The sequence below is a fragment of the Polypterus senegalus genome, chromosome 6 (assembly GCF_016835505.1).
Source record: "Polypterus senegalus isolate Bchr_013 chromosome 6, ASM1683550v1, whole genome shotgun sequence".
Taxonomy (NCBI): Eukaryota; Metazoa; Chordata; class Cladistia; order Polypteriformes; family Polypteridae; genus Polypterus; species Polypterus senegalus.
This window is the reverse complement of record NC_053159.1, coordinates 173,536-192,584: the sequence shown is the minus strand read 5'-3', so window position 1 is coordinate 192,584 and position 19,049 is coordinate 173,536. Positions and strand designations below refer to the sequence as shown.

The window sequence follows — 19,049 nt, the reverse complement described above, 5'->3', positions numbered from 1 at the left end:
ACGGCAGGCACCCTTTAAACGGACCGTGACGCCCCTCCGACAGCTGGAGAGAAGAACGTGTCAGTGTCACGGGTTCGAGCGGCAGTCGCCACCTCACTGGGGGTCGCCGTTGAAGTTGTCAAGAGCGCTCCCCCACGTGCCCATTTGTTGCCCACTTGTTGCATCACGCGCTCCTGTTTATGGCTCCTGCTCTTATTTTCGTGCCGCCGTTTCCCGCATGTTGCTCAACGTCCTTTGCGACTGGCATCCATTTCCACGAAAGCCTGGCACGACCCTTGAAGGTCCATCTGGGTGCACCTGTCGCCGTGTCCGGGTCCCTGTCCTCGTGTTCTTCTTTGCCTGTTGAGCTGCGGTGTCATATATAGCGGTGACAAGGCGCCATAACAAGTAAACAACAACGGAATGTCCTGTTTGTGTCCCCGCCGGCCGGCTGGCCGCGTGACCGTCCTCGGGTTACCGCGCTGTCCCCGTCTATAAATTAGGAGGGACCGCCGGGTGCTGGCAGGACTCGCGACACGACTGCCATTTCTTTACCTGCTCGACAGCGACTTTGCCAAAAAGACGAGAAGGAGCCCACCCTTGTGCTTTGATCTGACTTCTTTATTTCTGCCTTGCCAGCCGAGTGCCGGGATGCTTGGAGTGGACCACCAGACCGGCCGGACCCCCACAGCCGCCGGCCCCCGCCTGGAGAGCCTGGAGCGCCAGCTGAGCTGCCCCATCTGCCTGGAGCTCTTCAGCAAGCCGGTGCTCATCCTGCCGTGCCAACACAACCTGTGCAGGGGCTGCGCCAGCCGACTCTACGAGACTCACAACCCCTACCACTACACGGGGGGCGTGTTCCGCTGTCCGACGTGCCGCTACGAGGTCTACCTGGACCGCCACGGGGTCGGGGGGCTGCGGCGGAACCTGTTGGTGGAGAACATCGTTGACATCTGCAGGGAGCAGCAGGCGCGCGACAGCAGCAAGTGCGCGTCCACGAGCGGCGGTGGTGGCGGCGGCGGCGAGCCCTTGTGCGCCGAGCACGAGGAGGAGACGCTCAATGTGTACTGTCGCACCTGCCAGGTGCCCACCTGCTCCCTCTGCAAGGTGTTCGGGGCGCACAAGAACTGCGAGGTCTGCCTCCTGTCGGACGTCTACCTCAGCCGGAGGGGCGAGCTGGCCCGGGCCGTGGACGCGCTGGGGGCCCGAAGGGACGGCGCGCGGGCTGTCGTCGAGGAGCTCGAGGGGCTGGCTAAGAGGGTCGCAGAGAGCGGCCGGCGCCAGCGGGACACGTTAGCGGGGAGGTTCGAGACGCTCTGCGGGGTCCTGCACGAGAAGAGAGCGGCGCTGCTGCTGGAGGTCGCGCAGAAGGAGGAGGCCCAGCTGGAGACCGTGCGCGGCCTGATAGAGCGCCACCAGGGGGCGCAGCGGGACATCGCAGCTCTGCTGCAGACCGCCCTGCTAGCCGTGGAGGAGCAGCCCCCCGACGCCACGGCAGCCTTGTTTCTGCTCACGTCCGGTGAGCTCCTAGCACGGATCAGGACGGCCGCCCAGCGGGTACCGCTTCCCGTGCCCAAGTCGGACTGGGAGGGAAAGAAGCACTGGCACTGCGCAGTGGGCACGGAGCAGGCAGAGGCGGCGCTGCGCAGCCTGGACTTTGACGGCGAGGGCGCCGAGCGCTTCGAGGACGCCGCGCAGGAACTGAGGGACATGGAGGGTTGAGGCCTGCCAGTGGTTTTGGGGGTATCTGGGGGGGTTTGGGGGGGAGGGTGTTTGGCGCAGTCCAGCACATGGGCAGAAGAAAAATCTTAAAAAAAAAAAAAAAAAAAAAAAAAATCGACCCTGAAACGAGGCGCACGGGGGCGCCGAAGAGCTGCGCTGAAACAAGCCGAGGGGGCCAATGATGCCCCGGACTGATGGGCTTGATGGCGGGCGGAGTGGGGGGTACAGAAATAAAACATAACGTGAGAAGTGGAGGCGCCTGCGCTGTCTGTCTGTCTGACTGCCCTCTGCCCACCTGCCTCAGAAAGGCGCTATATAAAGTGACCAGTGTCACCGGGCACAGCTCTCATCATAGGGGAGCCATGTAAAGTTGTAAAGGTCCCACTGGTTCTCAATGGAAAGGTGCTACACATCTGGGCACCTGTGTCGTGCGTCATTGTGTCTACTGTGGCACCAGTGGGTGGCCATGTGTGGTACACTGTTCAGGTGCACAAGGTTGACTTTAACTACCAATGTGACAATAGTGCAAAGGTGCTATATACTGTAATAATGAAGCTGCCAGCCATGGTGACAGCCACAAAGCTCTGGTCCAGCACACCCAGCCAATGGAGGGCACACCATCAGCTCGGCCATCTGCCCACTCTACCACCAACTCTCTCTCTTAGAGACAGGCCACCTATCTGACTTCACCCTCTTACCAGGGCACATTTGTCAGCCATGGTGCCAACATGGGCAGGATTTGAGAGGCAAAAGGCCAGGCCAGTGCCAACTGAGGGAAATGGATACCTGGGAGAAAAAATGAAAGGGTGGGCAAAGCAGAGAGTGCCACCTGGACAACAGCTTGGCCAGTAGGATGCAGTGACCTCCTTGGGTTTGAGTCACATTAGTCTGTGAAATGCTTGCCCGCTGTGCCCATTATGTTTTCTCACAAGACAACGGCACATTACGTGGCGCAGCACCTGGACTGGAGTTCAGCTGGCACAGCTGGTAGGGTCTCATGCTCACACAGAGTCAGGGTGCGGTGCAGAGGACATCAGATAGACAAGCTGGTCATCTTGCCCATCCAGAAGTCTCAAGGACTCCCCAAGCTTTTGATCACCAGCCAGGTCACATGAGTGGGTCATTTGGAAGGTTCAGAAGAAAACCTGCATAGCAGCGGGCACAGGTGGTCTGTCCACCCACACCCCTTGTACCCCATGGCACTCTAGTCACATTTTAATTTTAGTGGAAGGGTGGCACAAGTGGCACGTGAGATGCCCACCTTGTGGCCTGTAGCTGCTGATGAATCAGTGTCCAGTTTGGCCCATAAATGTCGCCACACAGTCCAGCATCGAGTGACGTAGTGCCCATTATAGTTCCTTTCAAATGCTGTATGGCTCTGCCAGGCTGAGGGGGCACCATCATAATCAGGTTCTTCCCATTTTACGCACATCCATGATGAGTGGCATCATTCCCTCGTTGTCCTGCTCTGAACAAAGCTGGCTTTGTGGGTGGTCATCCCCCGGGCCAAGGGTGCGATGGTTGGCAGTTTAGAAACAAAGGGTTGGTGCCAGCTGCTGTCCCTTGTAAGGCTCGTATCTAAAAAGAAGAGGAACAAAACGGATTGATGCCCAGGATGTTGGGCAGCGGACGAGCCGCATGCTGCCATCTGCCAGCTCTCGAGGTGCCCACACTTACTTTCTCACTTCTTCAAACAAGTTGCTCATCTTCTCCACCATCGACATGAGCAAACCTTTGACCTGAGCAGAAAGAAGAAGAAGAAGAAGAAGAAAAGATGGCCACTGAGGGTCATCAGAGTGGCCACAGGGTGACATTCCCTACGGCTTTTACAAAACAGTACGCAGGTCACAGCTCCAGGGACTCTGGTTCAAGCCTCAGCCCGGTCACTGACCCCACAGCTGATGCGCCTGGTATGCACGAGGGTGCCCTTTGGTGGACTGGCATCCTTCCCTGAGTTGGCCTCTGCCAAGCCCGTCCTGCACCAGCTGAACTCAGAAGGTGGGCGGCTCCTGCAGAGGCCCAGGCTGTGTGCCCACGCTGGTGTCCCGGTTGTCGATGCCCACCTGAATCTTGAGCTCGTTGGTGTAAATCTCCTGAAGGACGGACTGCATCTGCTGGAACTGCTGCTGCTGCTGCTGCTGGTCCTCCTCACACTTCCTGCTTTCTGGGCTCTCGACGGCGGGCGTGCCATCCTTGCTGGTGGGCACTGCTGCTGAGCCTTTCACTGCCACCTTCTTCTCTTTCCCTTTTCCCTTCTTGGCGGGGGGCTGGAAGACAAAAATGGGCAGCTGTTAGGGTGTCACTGACCAAAGCCCCCCAGAGTGGGAGGGGCTCAAGAGGTGCACACTGTGGCCGCCCCCTAGTGGTGGGGAGATGGTTAGCACCCGTGACAGCAAGTCCTGCTGAGACCCCAAATATCCCACAGCTGGCCAGGAAGCATTTGGGGGACGGGGGCACAGAAGGAGACAGGCAGCCTGTGCTCAGATGAAGGGACCTCAGAGTGACCACTGCTGCTACTGTGAGCTCAGTGGGTCACATGAGATGGCCAGTGGGGGTCTGGGGTCTAAAAGGAGCAAAAATTAAACTCTGCGTGGCCGTGGCATTCACTACAGTGGACACTGAGTGACATCACTGGCACAGCAGCCCACATGCCACAGCAATATAGTGCCACAGTCCTATGAGTTCAGATTTACAAATGAACAGGGGACAAAGGTGACAGGAGCCTTCAATAGGGATGTATGGCAGTAAGAGATGGGCACCCCAAGTGCCAGGGCATTGCCAGTTTATAATGCTGGGCTCCATCTCGTCTCATTCACCCACTGAAGGGGAAGGCCAAAATAAATGAGTGAGGGGCACAGAGCACAGGGAGGACGGACTGGTCCACACTGGGTGACAGATGGTGGCCTTGAGCCCAGTCAGCACTCTTACCGGCTTCTTGGCCTTCTTGTCCTCCTTGTCTTTCTTGTCCGCTTTATCGCTCTTGGCCTTGGCTCTCTGGGTGGCATCCGCTGAGATTTCGCTTTCCTCATTCACTGCAGGAGAAACAGGAGATGTCGGGTGAACAGGCAGTGCCAGCGCCCAAGGGCAAGTGAAAATACCCTATGAGGGCCCAAGGCTGTTGGCCTGCCCACCCCGGTCACTCCTGCCAATCACTGCAGCCCGCTCCCACCCTGATTTTGGGTCTCGGTCCCCCATAATCCTCCATGCTTCCTCTCTGGCCACCTATCTGTATGCCAGGTACAGTATTGGTTGGCAAAAGTGTGGTGAAGTAGGCCAGTTTGAGCACAATGCCAACAGATAGGTCACCGAGTGCTGCCACTTGTCACCTGCTTCAATGCAGTGCCACCATGGCTGCTGTGAAGGTCTTCTGCAGCAATGTGGCACACACACACACACACACAGAGTGGGTGGCGAGGGTGGCACATTCTGAAACATTCTTAAAAATTCTTAAGAAACAACAAAAGTTAGACCTCTTATATCATTGCAAGATGCTGAGAAATTAATTCACGCGTTTGTGTTCAGTCGACTAGATTACTGTGACGCACTCCTCACAGGACCACCAAAAAAAGACGTAAATCAGTGACAACGAGTGCAGAATGGAGCTGCTAGAATCCTAACTAGGAAAAGAAAATCCGAGCACATCACGCCAGTCTGAGTGTCACTACACTTGTCACCTGTGTCATTCAGGATTGACTTTAAAATCCTGCTTACGGTTTATAAAGCCTTCAATAATCTGCGCCATCTTATATATCAGAATGTCTGACGTCTTACACTCCAAATCGTAACCTCAGATCCTCAAATGAGCGTCTCCGTAGAATTCCAAGAACTAAACTTAACAGGAGTGGTGAGGCGGGCAGACGGGCAGCCTTCTGCTGTTAGGCACCTCAAATCTGGAACAGCCTGCCAGTAGGAATTCACCAGGCTGACACGGCGGAGCTCTTTAAAGCACTGCTGAAAACACGTTACTGTAACATGGCCTCCTCGTAACTTCATTTTAGTTTAATCCTGATACTCTGGACGTTCAATTCATCATCACTACTATTCATGGTGGCTCTAAAATCCATACTGACCCTAACTCTCTCTTGTTTCTCTTTCCTGCGCCACCTCCACCTACTCAAAGTATCCTGATGCTCCAACAATAATGGACTGAAAGCCAGAAGTCCACGTGACCACCACCATCATCATCAAGTCCTTCCACGTGAACCCTAATCCAAAGCGGACTGTTTGATTGATGCGAGGTAGAATGTCCAGAGGGGACTGGGTGGTCTCGTGACCTCAGACCCCCTGCAGATTTTATTTTTTTTTCTCCAGCTGTCTGGAGTTTGTTTTTGTTTTTTCTGTCCCCCCTGGCCATCGGACCACCTTACTCTTATTCTGTGTTAATTCATGTTGACTCATTTTATTTTCTTACTCTGTCTTTTATTTTTCTGTTCTTCATTATGTTAAGCACTTTGAGCTACATTTCTATTTTGTATGAAAATGCGCTATAGAAATAAATGTTGCTGTTCTCCTCCTTCTGGCCCACTCCTGTCCCACGGCTGACTGATCCGGGTGCCCCTTACAGGTGCCTCATGACCCTCTCACTCATTTCAACGGAAGCCCAAACGGGCATCACAAAGAGCGCTTAAAGCTGGCGTTCCACTTACGGGTGTTCTCCTGCAGCTCCTCCACCCAGATGTCCTTCTTTGTGATGCCCAGAAGCTGCCTAAGCAGCCTGGCGTGCCCGACCATGTTGTCAATCACTTCTCGCCACAGCTCAAGACTGCAAAGGAGGGACACGAGGCGGTCATTAGCAGTGTGACACAGGTGCCCACTGGAACACTCCCAGAGGGTCCCCTGGAACCAAAGGTTCATGTGCTGCCACCTAGAGGGCAGAAGGGTAACTACAAGCTAGCTGGCCCAGAGAACTATGGCGTGGGCACCCAAAAGGGGCACTCAGGTTAGATATGAAAGGCGCTATATAACAGAGGGGCCGGCAGATACGTAAAGCACTAGACATTACAGATGGACGTGAAAGGCGCTACATAAAATCTGCTTAACAGCTGCTCTCTGTGTTGCAAGAACTGATGTGCAAGGCGCCGAGGCCAGCCCCACATAAGACCCCTCCGCCAACTCACCAGATGTGGTAGAAGAGGTCCGTGTGCACGGCATACTGAGGCCTGCTGAGCTCCATGACGCAGCTGTTGATCTCCGGCAGGGCTTCCTCCAGCCACTCCTGCTTGTCCGCCTTGGTGCCGAGGATGGCCTGTGACGAGTGACCAGCCCAGTAAGAAGAGGACCCCAGGCTGGCAGAGGTGGGCCATTCTGGACACAGCCGTCCAGGGTCTCGGGTCACACTCGAGGCTGACCACTCACCTGCTTGAAGTGCGTGACGTTCAGGTCCCACTCGCCGGGTCCGATCCATCGGCTCCACAGCACCTTCAGGTTCTCCACTGCCGTGTGGACGTAGTGAAGCTGTGGTGGACACAAAGGACAAGTCGGTTAACCTCAGGCCACTGGGGGGGCTTCGAGCAGGTGACAGCCGGTGTCCACACGATGTTGCCCGTGGCGACGCACCCTTACCCTTGGGTTCTGCCGCTGGAAGACATCCTCCTGCGTGAGGTAGGTGCTCGCCGGAGAGCTCGGCCGGTGAGGAGTGCAGACCCCGGCCAGCATGCGATCCACGATCTGCACCACCATCCTCTGGTCCTCCTTGGCCTGCAGCTCTTGCTGTTGGGTACAAAGATGGCATGTTAGAAGTCAGAGGCAAACACATGTGCCACCGGGCATCTTAAGTTGAATGGCGACATCCATGGGCAGCACGGCTTACTCAATGACGGCGTCCACCGGGCTGGCCTGCCAGTTGAACCAAACTCATCACATGGCCTGGTGTACCACTTGGATAGGCACCATGCAACTGCCTTGCACAAAATGAGGATTTCTTTTGTTGACCCTGAATGGAGTGGCTCAATGAAAACCCCTGGCATCTCATAAATAAGGGTGGTCTGTCAGTCCTGCGGTCCAAATTCAAAGAGTTAGGTGCCAAGATGAGGAGCAGAACTGACAAGGTAGTCTTGTCCGAAGTTCTGCCTGTGCCACGCGCCAGTCCAGGTAAGATTGAGGAGATTAGAAGGCTTAACGCGTGGCTCAAATCTTGGTGCAGGGTAGAAGGGTACGGGTTCATGGGGCATTGGGATTCCTTTTGGAACAGATGGGACCGACCTGTTACATCTGAACTGGAGGGGCACCAATGTACTGGGGAGGTGTATGTGTGGGCCAGTCGAGGATCGGGGGGCCAGGATGTTAGATCTGAACTCAGAAGAACAAACGACGGGTAGAAATAAAAAGGCATAGTAATGTCACTTTTAGGCAAACATTTAAATGTAGAAGGAGTGCCACATTAAAAGAGCTTGGCATAATGCTAGAAGGATCAGAAATAAGGGAAGCGAGTCGGAGTCGCATGTAGAGGAGCACAATTATGATATTAGAAGAATAACGGAAACCTGGCTAAATGACAAAGATGGCGATGAGGGATACACATTAGGGGCGGCATGGTGGCGCAGTGGGTGGCGCTGCTGCCTCGCAGTTAGGAGACCCGTCTGGGTTTGCTTCCCGGGTTCTCCGCGTGTCTGCGTGGGTTTCCTCCCACAGTCCAAAGACATGCAGGTCAGGTGCATTGGTGGTCCTAAATTGGCCCTTTGGTGTGTGGGTGTGTTTGTGTGTGCCTTGCGGTGGGTTGGCACCCTGCCTGGTGCCCTGTGTTGGCTGGGATTGGCTCCAGCAGACCCCTGTGACCCTGTGTTTGGATTCAGCGGGTTAGAAAATGGATGGATGGATGGATGGATGGATACACATCACTAGGAAGGACGGACAGAACAGAAAAGGAGGTGGGGTTGCCGTTTATGCCAAACAGGATTTAAATGTCAGTCCTCTTCAGTTGGACGCTGAGCCCATCTTAGTGAGGACGTCTGGCTTCGCCTGGAAAACATTAGGGAATATTGTAGGAGTGTGTATTAGAGTCACGGGGGACTTGAATTATCCAAATATTAACTGGGATCACCTCACAGCTGGAGCAGCACAAGAGATTAGATGCCACTTTATTGTCATTACACAAGTACAGGGCAACGAAATGCAGCTTAGGTCTGAGCAGAAGTGCAATTAGCAGAAAGTGCAGGATGAAGGTCCTCAAAGGGAGAGGCTACGGGTAACTATTACAGAGAGAGGCGCAATCACAGCACACGCACGTTAACTCTTTTAGGGCTAATTTTTTTTTTTTTTCTTATCTCCCAGGGCTGAATATTTTTCCAAAAACTAACATTTTTTAAAAAAGAACACAAAGCAATTGTTTAACATATCAAATCAACAAAAAATATTTACTTTTGACAAATATTACTGTCTTGCATGTTGTATGAGCCTGCATACTCTATGATTTCACATACATATCACATACATTTTACACAGCAAAGTCCTGCAAAGTCTGATCTCGGTCCAAGCAGCCAATTTCAGTCATTGCCACATTGCACTGCTCACAATACGTGTTGCTTTGGTGCCTACTTTTCAATTGTCTGTTGCTGCACTTTCTCACATATATTGTTAGTGTGTGCTGTAGAGAGACAAGTCACCCTTTTGCCATTGTGCCATTCCACTGCCACCAAGTTTTCTGCCCGCATGAAAACCGTATTGTCACCTCTTTTCATCTTCTGAAACTTTATGAACTTTATGCATGGCATTATAGCCTGGCTCACCCCATGGGATTTGCTTCTGTTTATTACAGAAGTGAATCAAACTTTGCAGCAGCACATTGTACCTATCACCATGCTACATAACCTGTCCAAAGCCACCAGGGGACAAAGCACGTTTGGACCAATGCTCCCTGAAGTTATATCACCAGTTCTGTCCCATCTCTATTTGTAATACCACAGCACGCTTCATCTCGTCTTTTGTTGTGTGTTTACACTTTGAAAAACGAGAATGTGATTCAAACGCAGCCCGCGATTGAAAAAATTTCTCTGCCCACCTGTTTATCTCGTCTGACGGTAGCTGAAAAGCAGCATCAGGAGAGAGCAGCCTGAAGTACAGCAGCTGGTGATCTGTCGTGTCCAACAGCAAGCCATGCCGTCTTGTGAAGTCCAGTAGCCAGCTCGGCTCTCAACGGATCAATGTCTGTGTATTTATCCCACGCGAACCTTGCTGTAGATGCATCGGCTGCGCGAAGCGCTCAGCTGGCAGCAGATCTGCTGGCGCGGCATCGGCTGGTGTTTGATCAGCTGATGCCGGCTTCTCACTCTCTTGCTCGATCTCCTGATCACTGTCAATAAAATCCGATTCTGAAAAATCAGAGTCCGACTCCGCGATAATGCGCAAAACATTGTCATTGTCTGCCGAGTGTTTTCTTTTCTGCACTCGCCTCGCTCCATTGTCACATGTCGATACCATCTTGCCATTGTTTACATTTCGCAACTCACGCACACGCTAGGATTAGTTGCCGAGTCAACGAGTCTATCATTCTTCCAAGCACAGAGGGAATGCCTGTGACGTGACAGTGAGATTTGTCGCCATTAACAGCTGATTATCGCCCTCTATCCCTGGATGTCGACTTTAGTCGACATTCGCCCTCAACCCCTCCTGTCGACAAAAGTCGACATCCGCCCTAAAAGAGTTAAGGAGCCAATCAATGTGGGCCGCCTGACTGGATTTAGTACTCTGGAATAATCAGGAGAGAAGTGGGGGTCTCGAGGCGATTGGACCACTAGGGTCACGTGACCAGGAGGTCTCACAGTTCTCAGTCTTTTGTAGGAGTGCAGATGCGAAGACTAAAACTGAACTAACATTCTGAGCAGATGTGACAAAGTCGAGGGAGGAGAGACGGAGATCAGAGGTTTAGAAACGTAACGCAGGACGGATGCAGACGTAAAATAAGAAACTCACAGGAAACTAAAAGAAACTCCACGGCGGATTAATAAAGATTTAAAAAAAGAAGTTGCAAAGGAAGAAACAGACAAATAAGACTAAGGAGTGCAAAGTGAATACCGCATGAGAACAGGAGGGCAGCCATTAAGGAGGACATCGGGGGGCTAAAAGACAGTGGAGAGGAATAACCGATAAGGAGAGAGACGAGCACAAGAGACTCCTAAGAGTAAGAGGAGAGTCAAGGAGGAGGCGAAGGGCGTCAGGAAGAGTAAAGAGGATTAAGAGACACAGACAGTGAAATAGCCGAGGAGCTCAACTTGCTTCATTCTCAGGTCTTCACAAGACGATAACCTCGGAGCAGTAACAGGGACTACTAAGGAGGTACGGAGGGGTTTGGAAATGATAAAGAGAGAGAAGAGCTGCGATGATTAAATGAGATGAAATCAAACAGAGCACCAGGGCCTCCTGCAGAACGGCGTGCGTACAATTCACACCCTAACATGAAGGACGTGTGCACAAAAGCCAAAATGTGCGGACGCACAGAAAAATCCAGAGGCACGAGTCTGCGCATACACAAACTTCCACGTCCCTGCGCTCCATGAATCCCAGTCAGCAGGGAAAGTAACACACGTGCACACGCCTGCTGCCCCGCCCCGACTCCTCCCAGAATGACGCCTCTTTGAATATGCAAATCAATATAAATAGCCATTAAGATCAGCCTTCTGTGAAAAGACGATGGGAAAAACACGAATACCAAGTGGATCAGTGGGCTCTCAACCTGGGGGGCGCAAAGTGACAAAAAGGGGGCGCAAAGTAATAACAAGGGGGTGCAAAAGTAACAAAAAGGGGGGCACAAAGTAACAAAAAGGGGCACAAAAGTAACAAAAAGGGGGGCAAAGTAACAAAAAGGGGGCGCAATGTATCAAAAAGGGGGGCAAAGTAACAAAAAGGGGGCGCAATGTAACAAAAAGGGGCAAAGTAACAACAAGTGGGGCACAAAGTAACAAGGGGCGCAAAGTAATAACAAGGGGGAGCAAAGTAACAAAAAGGGGGGCACAAAGATGTGAAAAAAAGAAAACAAGAATCAAAAATATGAAAACACCATCTGCTGAAAGCCAAACAAATGAATTCTGATAGCAGAACAACAACATCTGGAGTTTGAGTTCGAGTTCGAGTAACGTTGCTAAAAGTTAAGTAGGCAGAATAAACGCCACATCTATGATACATCATTAATTAAAAAGAACAGATTGGTATCAGTGGGCTCCTTTCAAACCAACATTAGGGTGCGATTAGAACGGTTGTGTTAGAACAGAACGACGCGCTGCTTGTTGGTTCAAACAGTGAGACAAACAACTAAAGGCAGCTGATCGAGTGACGCAGCGTGTTGGAGAAACTCGAAAGCTCAAGTTGACAAAGTCGCACAGTGACAAAATAAAAACGAAGCTGTCAGATCTCAAAGTCGCCGTGAAAAGGGAGTCGTAGTCCACCGTCTGAGTGTCACATGAAAACTTATTAGGGTACAGAGAAAAAAAAAAAATAGGCACACAGTTTGAAAAAAGCACGAAATGTCAACTTTAATCAGGTAGTTTATTTGTCATTAAAGCAGAACATCGTAAACTTCATCTTAAAATCGTCTCATTTCCTAGTCTCTCAATCCCATCGTCACTAAAGTCGCACGTTAAATGCTTTGTGTTGTATTTGATCTTCTGTGCGTGACTCACTACGCTCTCTTCCTCCGACAGGACACAGAGTCCATGACATTCGTGATATTACAGTTCTTTGAATCATTTAAATACTGAGATGTATACGTGATGTCGTTGTCGTGATGATAGGAGTTAAAGCGTGTTATTAAACGTGGGAACATGACGGTGGTGCAGTGATAGTGGTGAGCTGGCGTCCCGTCCAGTGATTGGTCCTGCCTCCTGTAAGAGGAGTGCTGCGCCGTGCGCGACCTTCGATCAAATACTTTACTGCAGCAGGTCTGTCTCTCTCAGACGTACTAACGTCCAATTCCTGTCCTTACTTTTCTTTCTCCAAACACCCAATCGCCACACAATCAGCTCTGTAATGGACGTTAAGCCATCTGTAAGCTCAGAACACCGATTCTTCAAAACCTTTAGAGAACATTGAAATATCTTCGTAGTACGTGTTTAATTATTCTATCCATCTGTCCTTCCAGCCACAATAAGAATACAACGCAAGGCAGAAACAATCCACGAACGGAGCGCCAGATCCTCGCTAGACCCGTGTTTTCACGTTTAATTATTAACAATCCAGATTATTTAAATGAAGTTTTATCTGTATAATATAATAAACATATTTTGCTGCATTTCATCTTAAAAATGATATTGTCATCATAAGTAAATACCCGCTTTATAAAGTGGCTCAGGTTGTGCGATATTAGAACTGTAGTGTAAGTTTCCAGTGAGGCGATTGTACTAATAAGTCCTAACTGGTCTACAAGGAGCACCTGATGGCTGACTGAGTGCGTTTAGAGCTCTTGGTTTGTGAACCGCGAGGTCCGTACAGGAAAGGCTCTGAAGTGTTTGTCGTATGAGAGCAGTTCAAATAGACTGTGCGCATGGCTGAGGCAGCGTGTGCTTGATGCTGTATACTGATAATTCTCTTCTCGATCAGCTGCTGTAGATCTGTGATTCCCACTCAGATACAGCGATAGAAATACTCCGAGTGGTGCAGTGAGAGGAATATGGAGAAAGATGATCTGCTGTGGCAACACCTAACGGGAGCAGCTGAGAGAAGGAGAAGAAGAAGGTGGTGCAGTGAGAGTAACAATGCTAAAGCAGTTATGGTATTTAGAATAGTTTGGCCTTTCTGTGCTCATTATATTGTTACACGTTAATTACAATCAGATGCCTTAAACTAATAAACAATATGCGGTTAATTTCAGTGTATTTATAAAGCCGCGTCAGGGATGTGGATCTGAAAAAGAAAGGGAAGCCACACAGGAACAGTAGCACTGCTTTGACGCTGGGCGCTGCCAGTCTGCAAAACCGAGAGAAGAACTTGTGTACGCTAGGGTATGAGCTACTGTGGAAATGTGTGCAGCTTTACGCCAAGTTTAGGTTTTATACATCGTGATTTGAGCGTGGAAACCCACCGATTATACGTGAGGCCCCAGGACCAGATCAGGTTTACACTCGAGTTCAGATAGAAACCACTGACACAGATTTTAGGAAGTCACAGAGCACTCGAGAGATTCTGAAGGACTGGAAAATATCAAATATCATCACGTTATATAAAAGGGTGAGCGGGCAGATCAGAGCAACTACAGGCCAGTAAGCTTAACGGGCATCACAGGAAAATGAATGGAAGGAATTATTAAGGAGAAGATGGAGCAACACATGGCAAGGACAGGACAGTCAGCGTGGGCTCAGAAGAGGGAGGTCGTGTTTTACTAACAGGCTGGAGTTCTATGAGGAGGAAACAAAAGGAGACGACCAGAGAGGAGCAGATGAGATGATTGATGAGGACTTTCAGAAAGCATTTGATGAGGTGCCACATGAGAGGTTGGCATCAAGTTAAAAGAAGTGGGAGTTCAGGGTGATGTTTTTAGATGGGTGCAGAATTGGCACAGACACAGCAAGCAGAGGGTGACGATGGTGTGAGGAACCTCATCAGAACTGGCTGATGTTAAGAGTGGTGACCAGCAGGGGGCAGTGAGGGGCCGCTGCTATTTTAAAATATATAAATGATTTAGATAGGAATATAAGGAACAAGCTGGTGAAGTTGGCAGATGATACCAAGACAGGTGGATTAGCAGATAATCTCAATCTCGTTATATCATCACAGAAGGACTTGGACAGCAGACAGGCGTGGGTAGATTTGTGGCAGCAGATGAAATTTAATGTCAGTAAATATAAAGAATTACAAATAGGAAGTAAAAATGTGAGGTTTGAATACACAATGGGGGTCTGAACGTTGAGAGTCCACCTTATGAGAAGGTTTTAGGAGTCGTGGTGGACTTTAAGTTATCGACTGCCAGTCAGTGTTCAGAAGCCATTAAGAAGGCTCACTGAGTGTCATGTTATATAGCGCCTTGACGTGTGGAGTACAAGTCACAGGAGGATCTGCTCAGGCTTTATAACACACTGGTGAGGCCTCATCTGGAGTCCTGGGTACAGTTGGGGTCTCCATAAAGACATAGCAGCACTAGAGAAGGTCCAGAGGAGAGCAACTAGGCTGACTACAGGGGGCTAAAGAGGATGAGTTAGGAGTCAAGATTAAAAGAGCTGAGCATCTCTATACAGGAGATGAAGAGGAGACCACCTGAGTGAAGTGTTTAAAATGATGAAGGGCATCAGTCCAGTGGGTCGAGACGGTGACTTTAAAATGAGGCCACCAAGAACACGGGGACACAGCCTTAAACCTGTGAAGAGTGAAGTTCACGCAAACATCAGGAGGTTTTTCTTTACACAAACAACGACAGACACTTGGAATAAGCGACCAAGTGGTGTGGTGGACAGTAAGACGTTAGTTAGAGTTCAGAACTCCACTTGATGTTAATAAGCTGCCCACCGTGTGCCCCATCAACATCACTAATCATTCGACCTACCTCGATCTCCCGCCAGACTGCCACCGTCAAGTCGATGTGAAGGGCGACGCCGCGCATTTTCACCTCGATGCCCGCTCCCCCGGGCAGAGCCGGGTATGTCGACATTTGCCAGGACTCACTGAAGATGCCCGCGTCAGGTGACTTAAATGAGAAGAGGATCTGCTGCTTGTCTCCTGGGAGGATGACACCTGTGGTAAAAAGGACGCGGCTGTGGATGGCGCTGGGCAGTGTGCCCCCTTGTCCAATTTTACAGATGACCCGGAGGAGACACCAATGACCCCCTCGTGATCAACATGTGACCATTCTACACCTTGGGTCACCAGAAGGCCCAGCAGGGTGGAGCGGGAAGGTGGATGGGTCACTTGGCACCCACCTGAGTTCATGTTGAAGTAGAAGCGCTGCACTTTGACAAGGCTGTGTGCCTCCTTGAAGCTTGGCACGTGTGGCAGCGGGCACCAGCTGTAGTAGATGACCGTGGGTGCATTGTTGAGGATCTCAATGCAAGATGTGGCCGTCACGTTCTCAAAGGCCTCGAAGACGAGCTCCATGATGTAGTTGGTGGGCATCTGCAAAAGAAGATGTGCACGGGTGAGAGGGCACTCCGCCTCGGGCAGTCACTCTGGTGGCCCACGCCAGGCTACCTGGTATGAGGCGTAGCTCTGGATCCAGCTGTCGGGCTTCCCGTTGAACATCAGGGTGGGCTCCAGGATGCGGTCCAGCAGCAGCTCAGGGTACTCCTCCTCCAGGAACTCCCTGAAAGGTAAAGGGCTCATTAGGTGGCCCACCTCAAGCCCTCGAGTGCTGCTGCAGACCCCCAATTTCTGGGGGCGCCCTCTAGTGCCCAGGTGGCCACCGCCAGCCTCTACCTCACTGCCAACGAGGGGCATCTGGACAGACTTTTGCGGAGGTCAAAGCAAAGCGAATGCCACACCAGTCCAGGGTCAGCAGTGGCCGGTGGAGGCCAAGTGACCAGCACCAGCCTCGCCAAGTGAACAGCTGCCTATAATGCCAAGGTAAGGGTCGATCTGTTGACAGAGGGGAGGCCCGTGAGGACCCCCAAGACACTTCACGGCTTGGTCAGCGAGTGGACAGCGTCATTGGCCTCCTCACCCACACCGTGGACCACCGAGAGGCACCGCCATATCAGAGGTGCCCGTCACTGACCTCTCAAACTCCTCCTGCAGCGATTGCTCGGTCGCCAGTTGCTCCTTCCTGATTCGCTTCTCCGTCAGGATGATGGACAGGCGGTCCATGCCCGGTACCTGGCAGGGCGACACAAAGCCACTCATCGTAGTGAGACTCACGGCACTGGGGCCCTGTCCCCTCGGGCAGGCCCCCCACCCACCTTCCCTTTGGCACCGTCCTCCTGGAGCTCATCTTCACTTGCCAGCCTGTCGTCGGGCTCTGGAAACAAACACAAGAGGACGGGGTGAGGGGCAGTGGTGCCAGTCGGCCACAATGGCCCAGCCCTTGTCTGTTGCCGTCATGAGGGCAGTGGTCTGCGGTCTTTATAGCGTCTTTCAACACTCCACAAACACCCCGAGAAGCCTCTGTGCTCTGCCGTTTACCATTTGGTACGGGGGGTCCGCTCAGTTTTGGCAAACGATGACATGGCTGGCCGATTCTGGCCCTGTCACTCACTCTGCAACAAGGCGCTATATAAAATAAAGGCGGGGCCATCTGAGTGTGCCCCCTCTTGGCAACACATAGTGCTGCCAGGGCGGGCTGCGGCCCCCACAACTCAGTCGTGTGCCACTCTCACCTTGCTCGGCGTTCTCTTTGGGATGTTCATCTGCCCTCCTCTTCATGTCGGCCTGGTGGGGGGAAATGAAGGCCAAGTTGGTGAGAGAGGCGGGGCACCAGGTGGCACTCATTTGAGCCGGTGGCCGGCCAGGGAGGAGCAGGCTGGGGGGTGATGTCAGCACGGAGGCACAGCAGACATTTCAGCTTCCAGGTTTGTCCCTAAACCCAAGTGGATGACAGCTCTGCGTGCCCACATCCCAGTGACATCCCCACCAGTTTGATCCCCACATTGTCAGATTTTGTCCATGTGTGCCCAGCTGTGCCCTGGTGCCACTCCATGCCCAATTGCCCCGACCCTCAGCCTGCTCTGGCTGGCATCACTTTACCCGTGGGCACCGGCGACTCCTCCTCCGCAGTAAATGCAGCCACTTCATCTTCTGAAACAGATGAGAGGAGAGGCTGAGCTATATAGCGCCTTGACACCTTCACAGCCTAATGCCTTCACTTTGGTGTTGCTTCCTTGTGAAAGGTAGACCCCATTTCATATCTCCCCCATGATGCCAACTGCTCCCATTTGGCACCTCAGTCCACCTGACCTCCACAGGTGCCCCATTGTGAAAGGCACTATATAAAACATGGAGAACCTGCCAAGCCCCGAAGGTGCTGCAGCCAGGACACTGTGCCATCTGAAGAGAAGACCATGCCCAGGAAGTTGTGGGCATCTTGAAGAGGCAAAATGAAAAGGCCACAGTGCTGGGCATCAGGACAGTTGGGAGGTGCTGCCTGGCATAAAGCAGAGGGCCAGCTAACAGAACTTCTAGGGGGCAAAGTGACGCTGCACATGGACAGACACCAGGGGGCACACCAGTCTTGTCAAATGAGTGAAATCCATGAAATGCAGACAGCGTGTCAGGAGGGCAGCAGCCGGGCCAAGAGTTCCATTGGGTACCCAAGTGTACAGAGAGCAGGGGACGCACACCTGGCAATGCCCAGTCATTCTGCTGCCGAACATACAGACCCCAGCCTTACCTCTGGCTGCGAGACAACAAAGGGGTAGTTGGGAAAGGGCAGGACATGAAAATGGGAAATGCCAACATGGACATGGGTAGCAGGAGACCAGGAAATGCCAGGAATGAGGGCACTAACAGAGGAGGAGTTAACAGCACAGACTGATTTGACACGTGACCCCCAACATTTTACTTTGGAGGCTGGCCAAGGCAGGCCACCTGAAACTCTGGAGAGCGCATTGTCATGGGCATCAAAATGCCAGGCACTGGTCCTGCCACTTTGTCCCTCGAATCACAAAACATGTAAAGGAGCAATGAGGACAGAAATGATGAAAGGTCATCTCAGCCGGGCCTGGGAGATGCCAACTCACCACACCATCCATTGTGTTACTCCCTCAGAGTCACTTCAGCCTACAGAGGCAGGACAATAAATGAAGGCTGGCACAGTCCATCACATGCCTCACTGTGGGGGGCACAGCAGCCCAGCCCTCATTGTGAGGGCGCCACTCCCCTGCTGCCTGCGCCACACATCTGATTAGGGCACCCGTTATTTATGGCTTGGAGGCCCACTGGCTTTGGACACCCAGGAGTTGGGCACTGCAGGGGTCCGCAGCCCCACTGCTGCTCCAGCACCCCTCTGCCCTCACAGATTGAGCCGAGCCGCTTGTGGGGCTTTAGTGCTGAACCAGCGTGGGCAACTCGGGGATGGGATTAACGACAAGGGCACAAACACCTCTCCTCTTGACCCAGGCAGTACCCAGTAGGGGTTAACATGGGGAATCAGACAGCTGGCAGCACCCTAAGATGCCCAAACAGTGACCCATTTTCTGAAGGTTTTATTTCTTTATTTCCGTTTTCACTTTTCAACTTGCTCAGGCCTGCCAGTGGTGCCCAGGGTGGTGCCCAAGTGAGCCAGCAGAGCTTAAAAGTGTTCTATGGAATCCAAAATGGAAAAAACGCAGAAGCAGTCAGTCAGCATGGGCAGAAGCCTTGGCACCTCAGTTGGCACCTGGCTGTTCCAAACCACGTGAGGCTCGGCCTGCTGAAGAACTCGAGTGAAGACATGATGATCGGCGAGTAGCAGCAGTCCAGAAAGCCGAGGGTCTCCACGCCAAATATCGTAGAGAAGAAGGGGA

The 19,049-nt window shown here is 52.0% G+C and overlaps 2 protein-coding genes across 2 annotated transcripts; one reads left to right on the top strand and one right to left on the bottom strand.

Moving 5' to 3' along the window:
- The first annotated feature begins 448 nt into the window (after positions 1-448).
- LOC120530696 (E3 ubiquitin-protein ligase TRIM63-like) lies at positions 449-1,955 on the top strand. The gene has a single exon (XM_039755122.1). It carries the CDS (start codon positions 631-633, stop codon positions 1,699-1,701), a length of 1,071 nt encoding a protein of 356 aa, XP_039611056.1. The 5' UTR covers positions 449-630; the 3' UTR covers positions 1,702-1,955.
- LOC120530695 (MYCBP-associated protein-like) lies at positions 1,941-17,546 on the bottom strand. Its single transcript, XM_039755121.1, has 15 exons — positions 17,293-17,546; positions 16,926-16,977; positions 16,509-16,567; positions 16,328-16,425; positions 15,805-15,916; positions 15,537-15,729; positions 15,164-15,351; positions 7,264-7,410; positions 7,057-7,155; positions 6,819-6,946; positions 6,348-6,463; positions 4,630-4,733; positions 3,765-3,968; positions 3,379-3,440; positions 1,941-3,279 (listed from the first exon to the last, which is right to left on the bottom strand). The coding sequence occupies exons 1-15, from the start codon at positions 17,338-17,340 to the stop codon at positions 3,231-3,233; spliced, it is 1,659 nt and encodes a 552-aa protein (XP_039611055.1). The 5' UTR covers positions 17,341-17,546; the 3' UTR covers positions 1,941-3,230.
- Between the last annotated feature and the right edge of the window lie 1,503 nt (positions 17,547-19,049).

Excerpts from the sequence above, each read along its gene's own strand:
- LOC120530696 (XM_039755122.1), top strand. The coding sequence starts at position 631 with ATGCTTGGAGTGGACCACCAGACCGGCCGGACCCCCACAGCCGCCGGC.
- LOC120530695 (XM_039755121.1), bottom strand. The coding sequence starts at position 17,340 with ATGAAGTGGCTGCATTTACTGCGGAGGAGGAGTCGCCGGTGCCCACGG. Across the intron at positions 6,947-7,056 it reads ACGTCACGCACTTCAAGCAG|GCCATCCTCGGCACCAAGGC; the intron begins GTGAGTGGTCAG and ends CACTCGTCACAG. Across the intron at positions 3,969-4,629 it reads ACAAGAAGGCCAAGAAGCCG|CCCCCCGCCAAGAAGGGAAA; the intron begins GTAAGAGTGCTG and ends TTTGTCTTCCAG.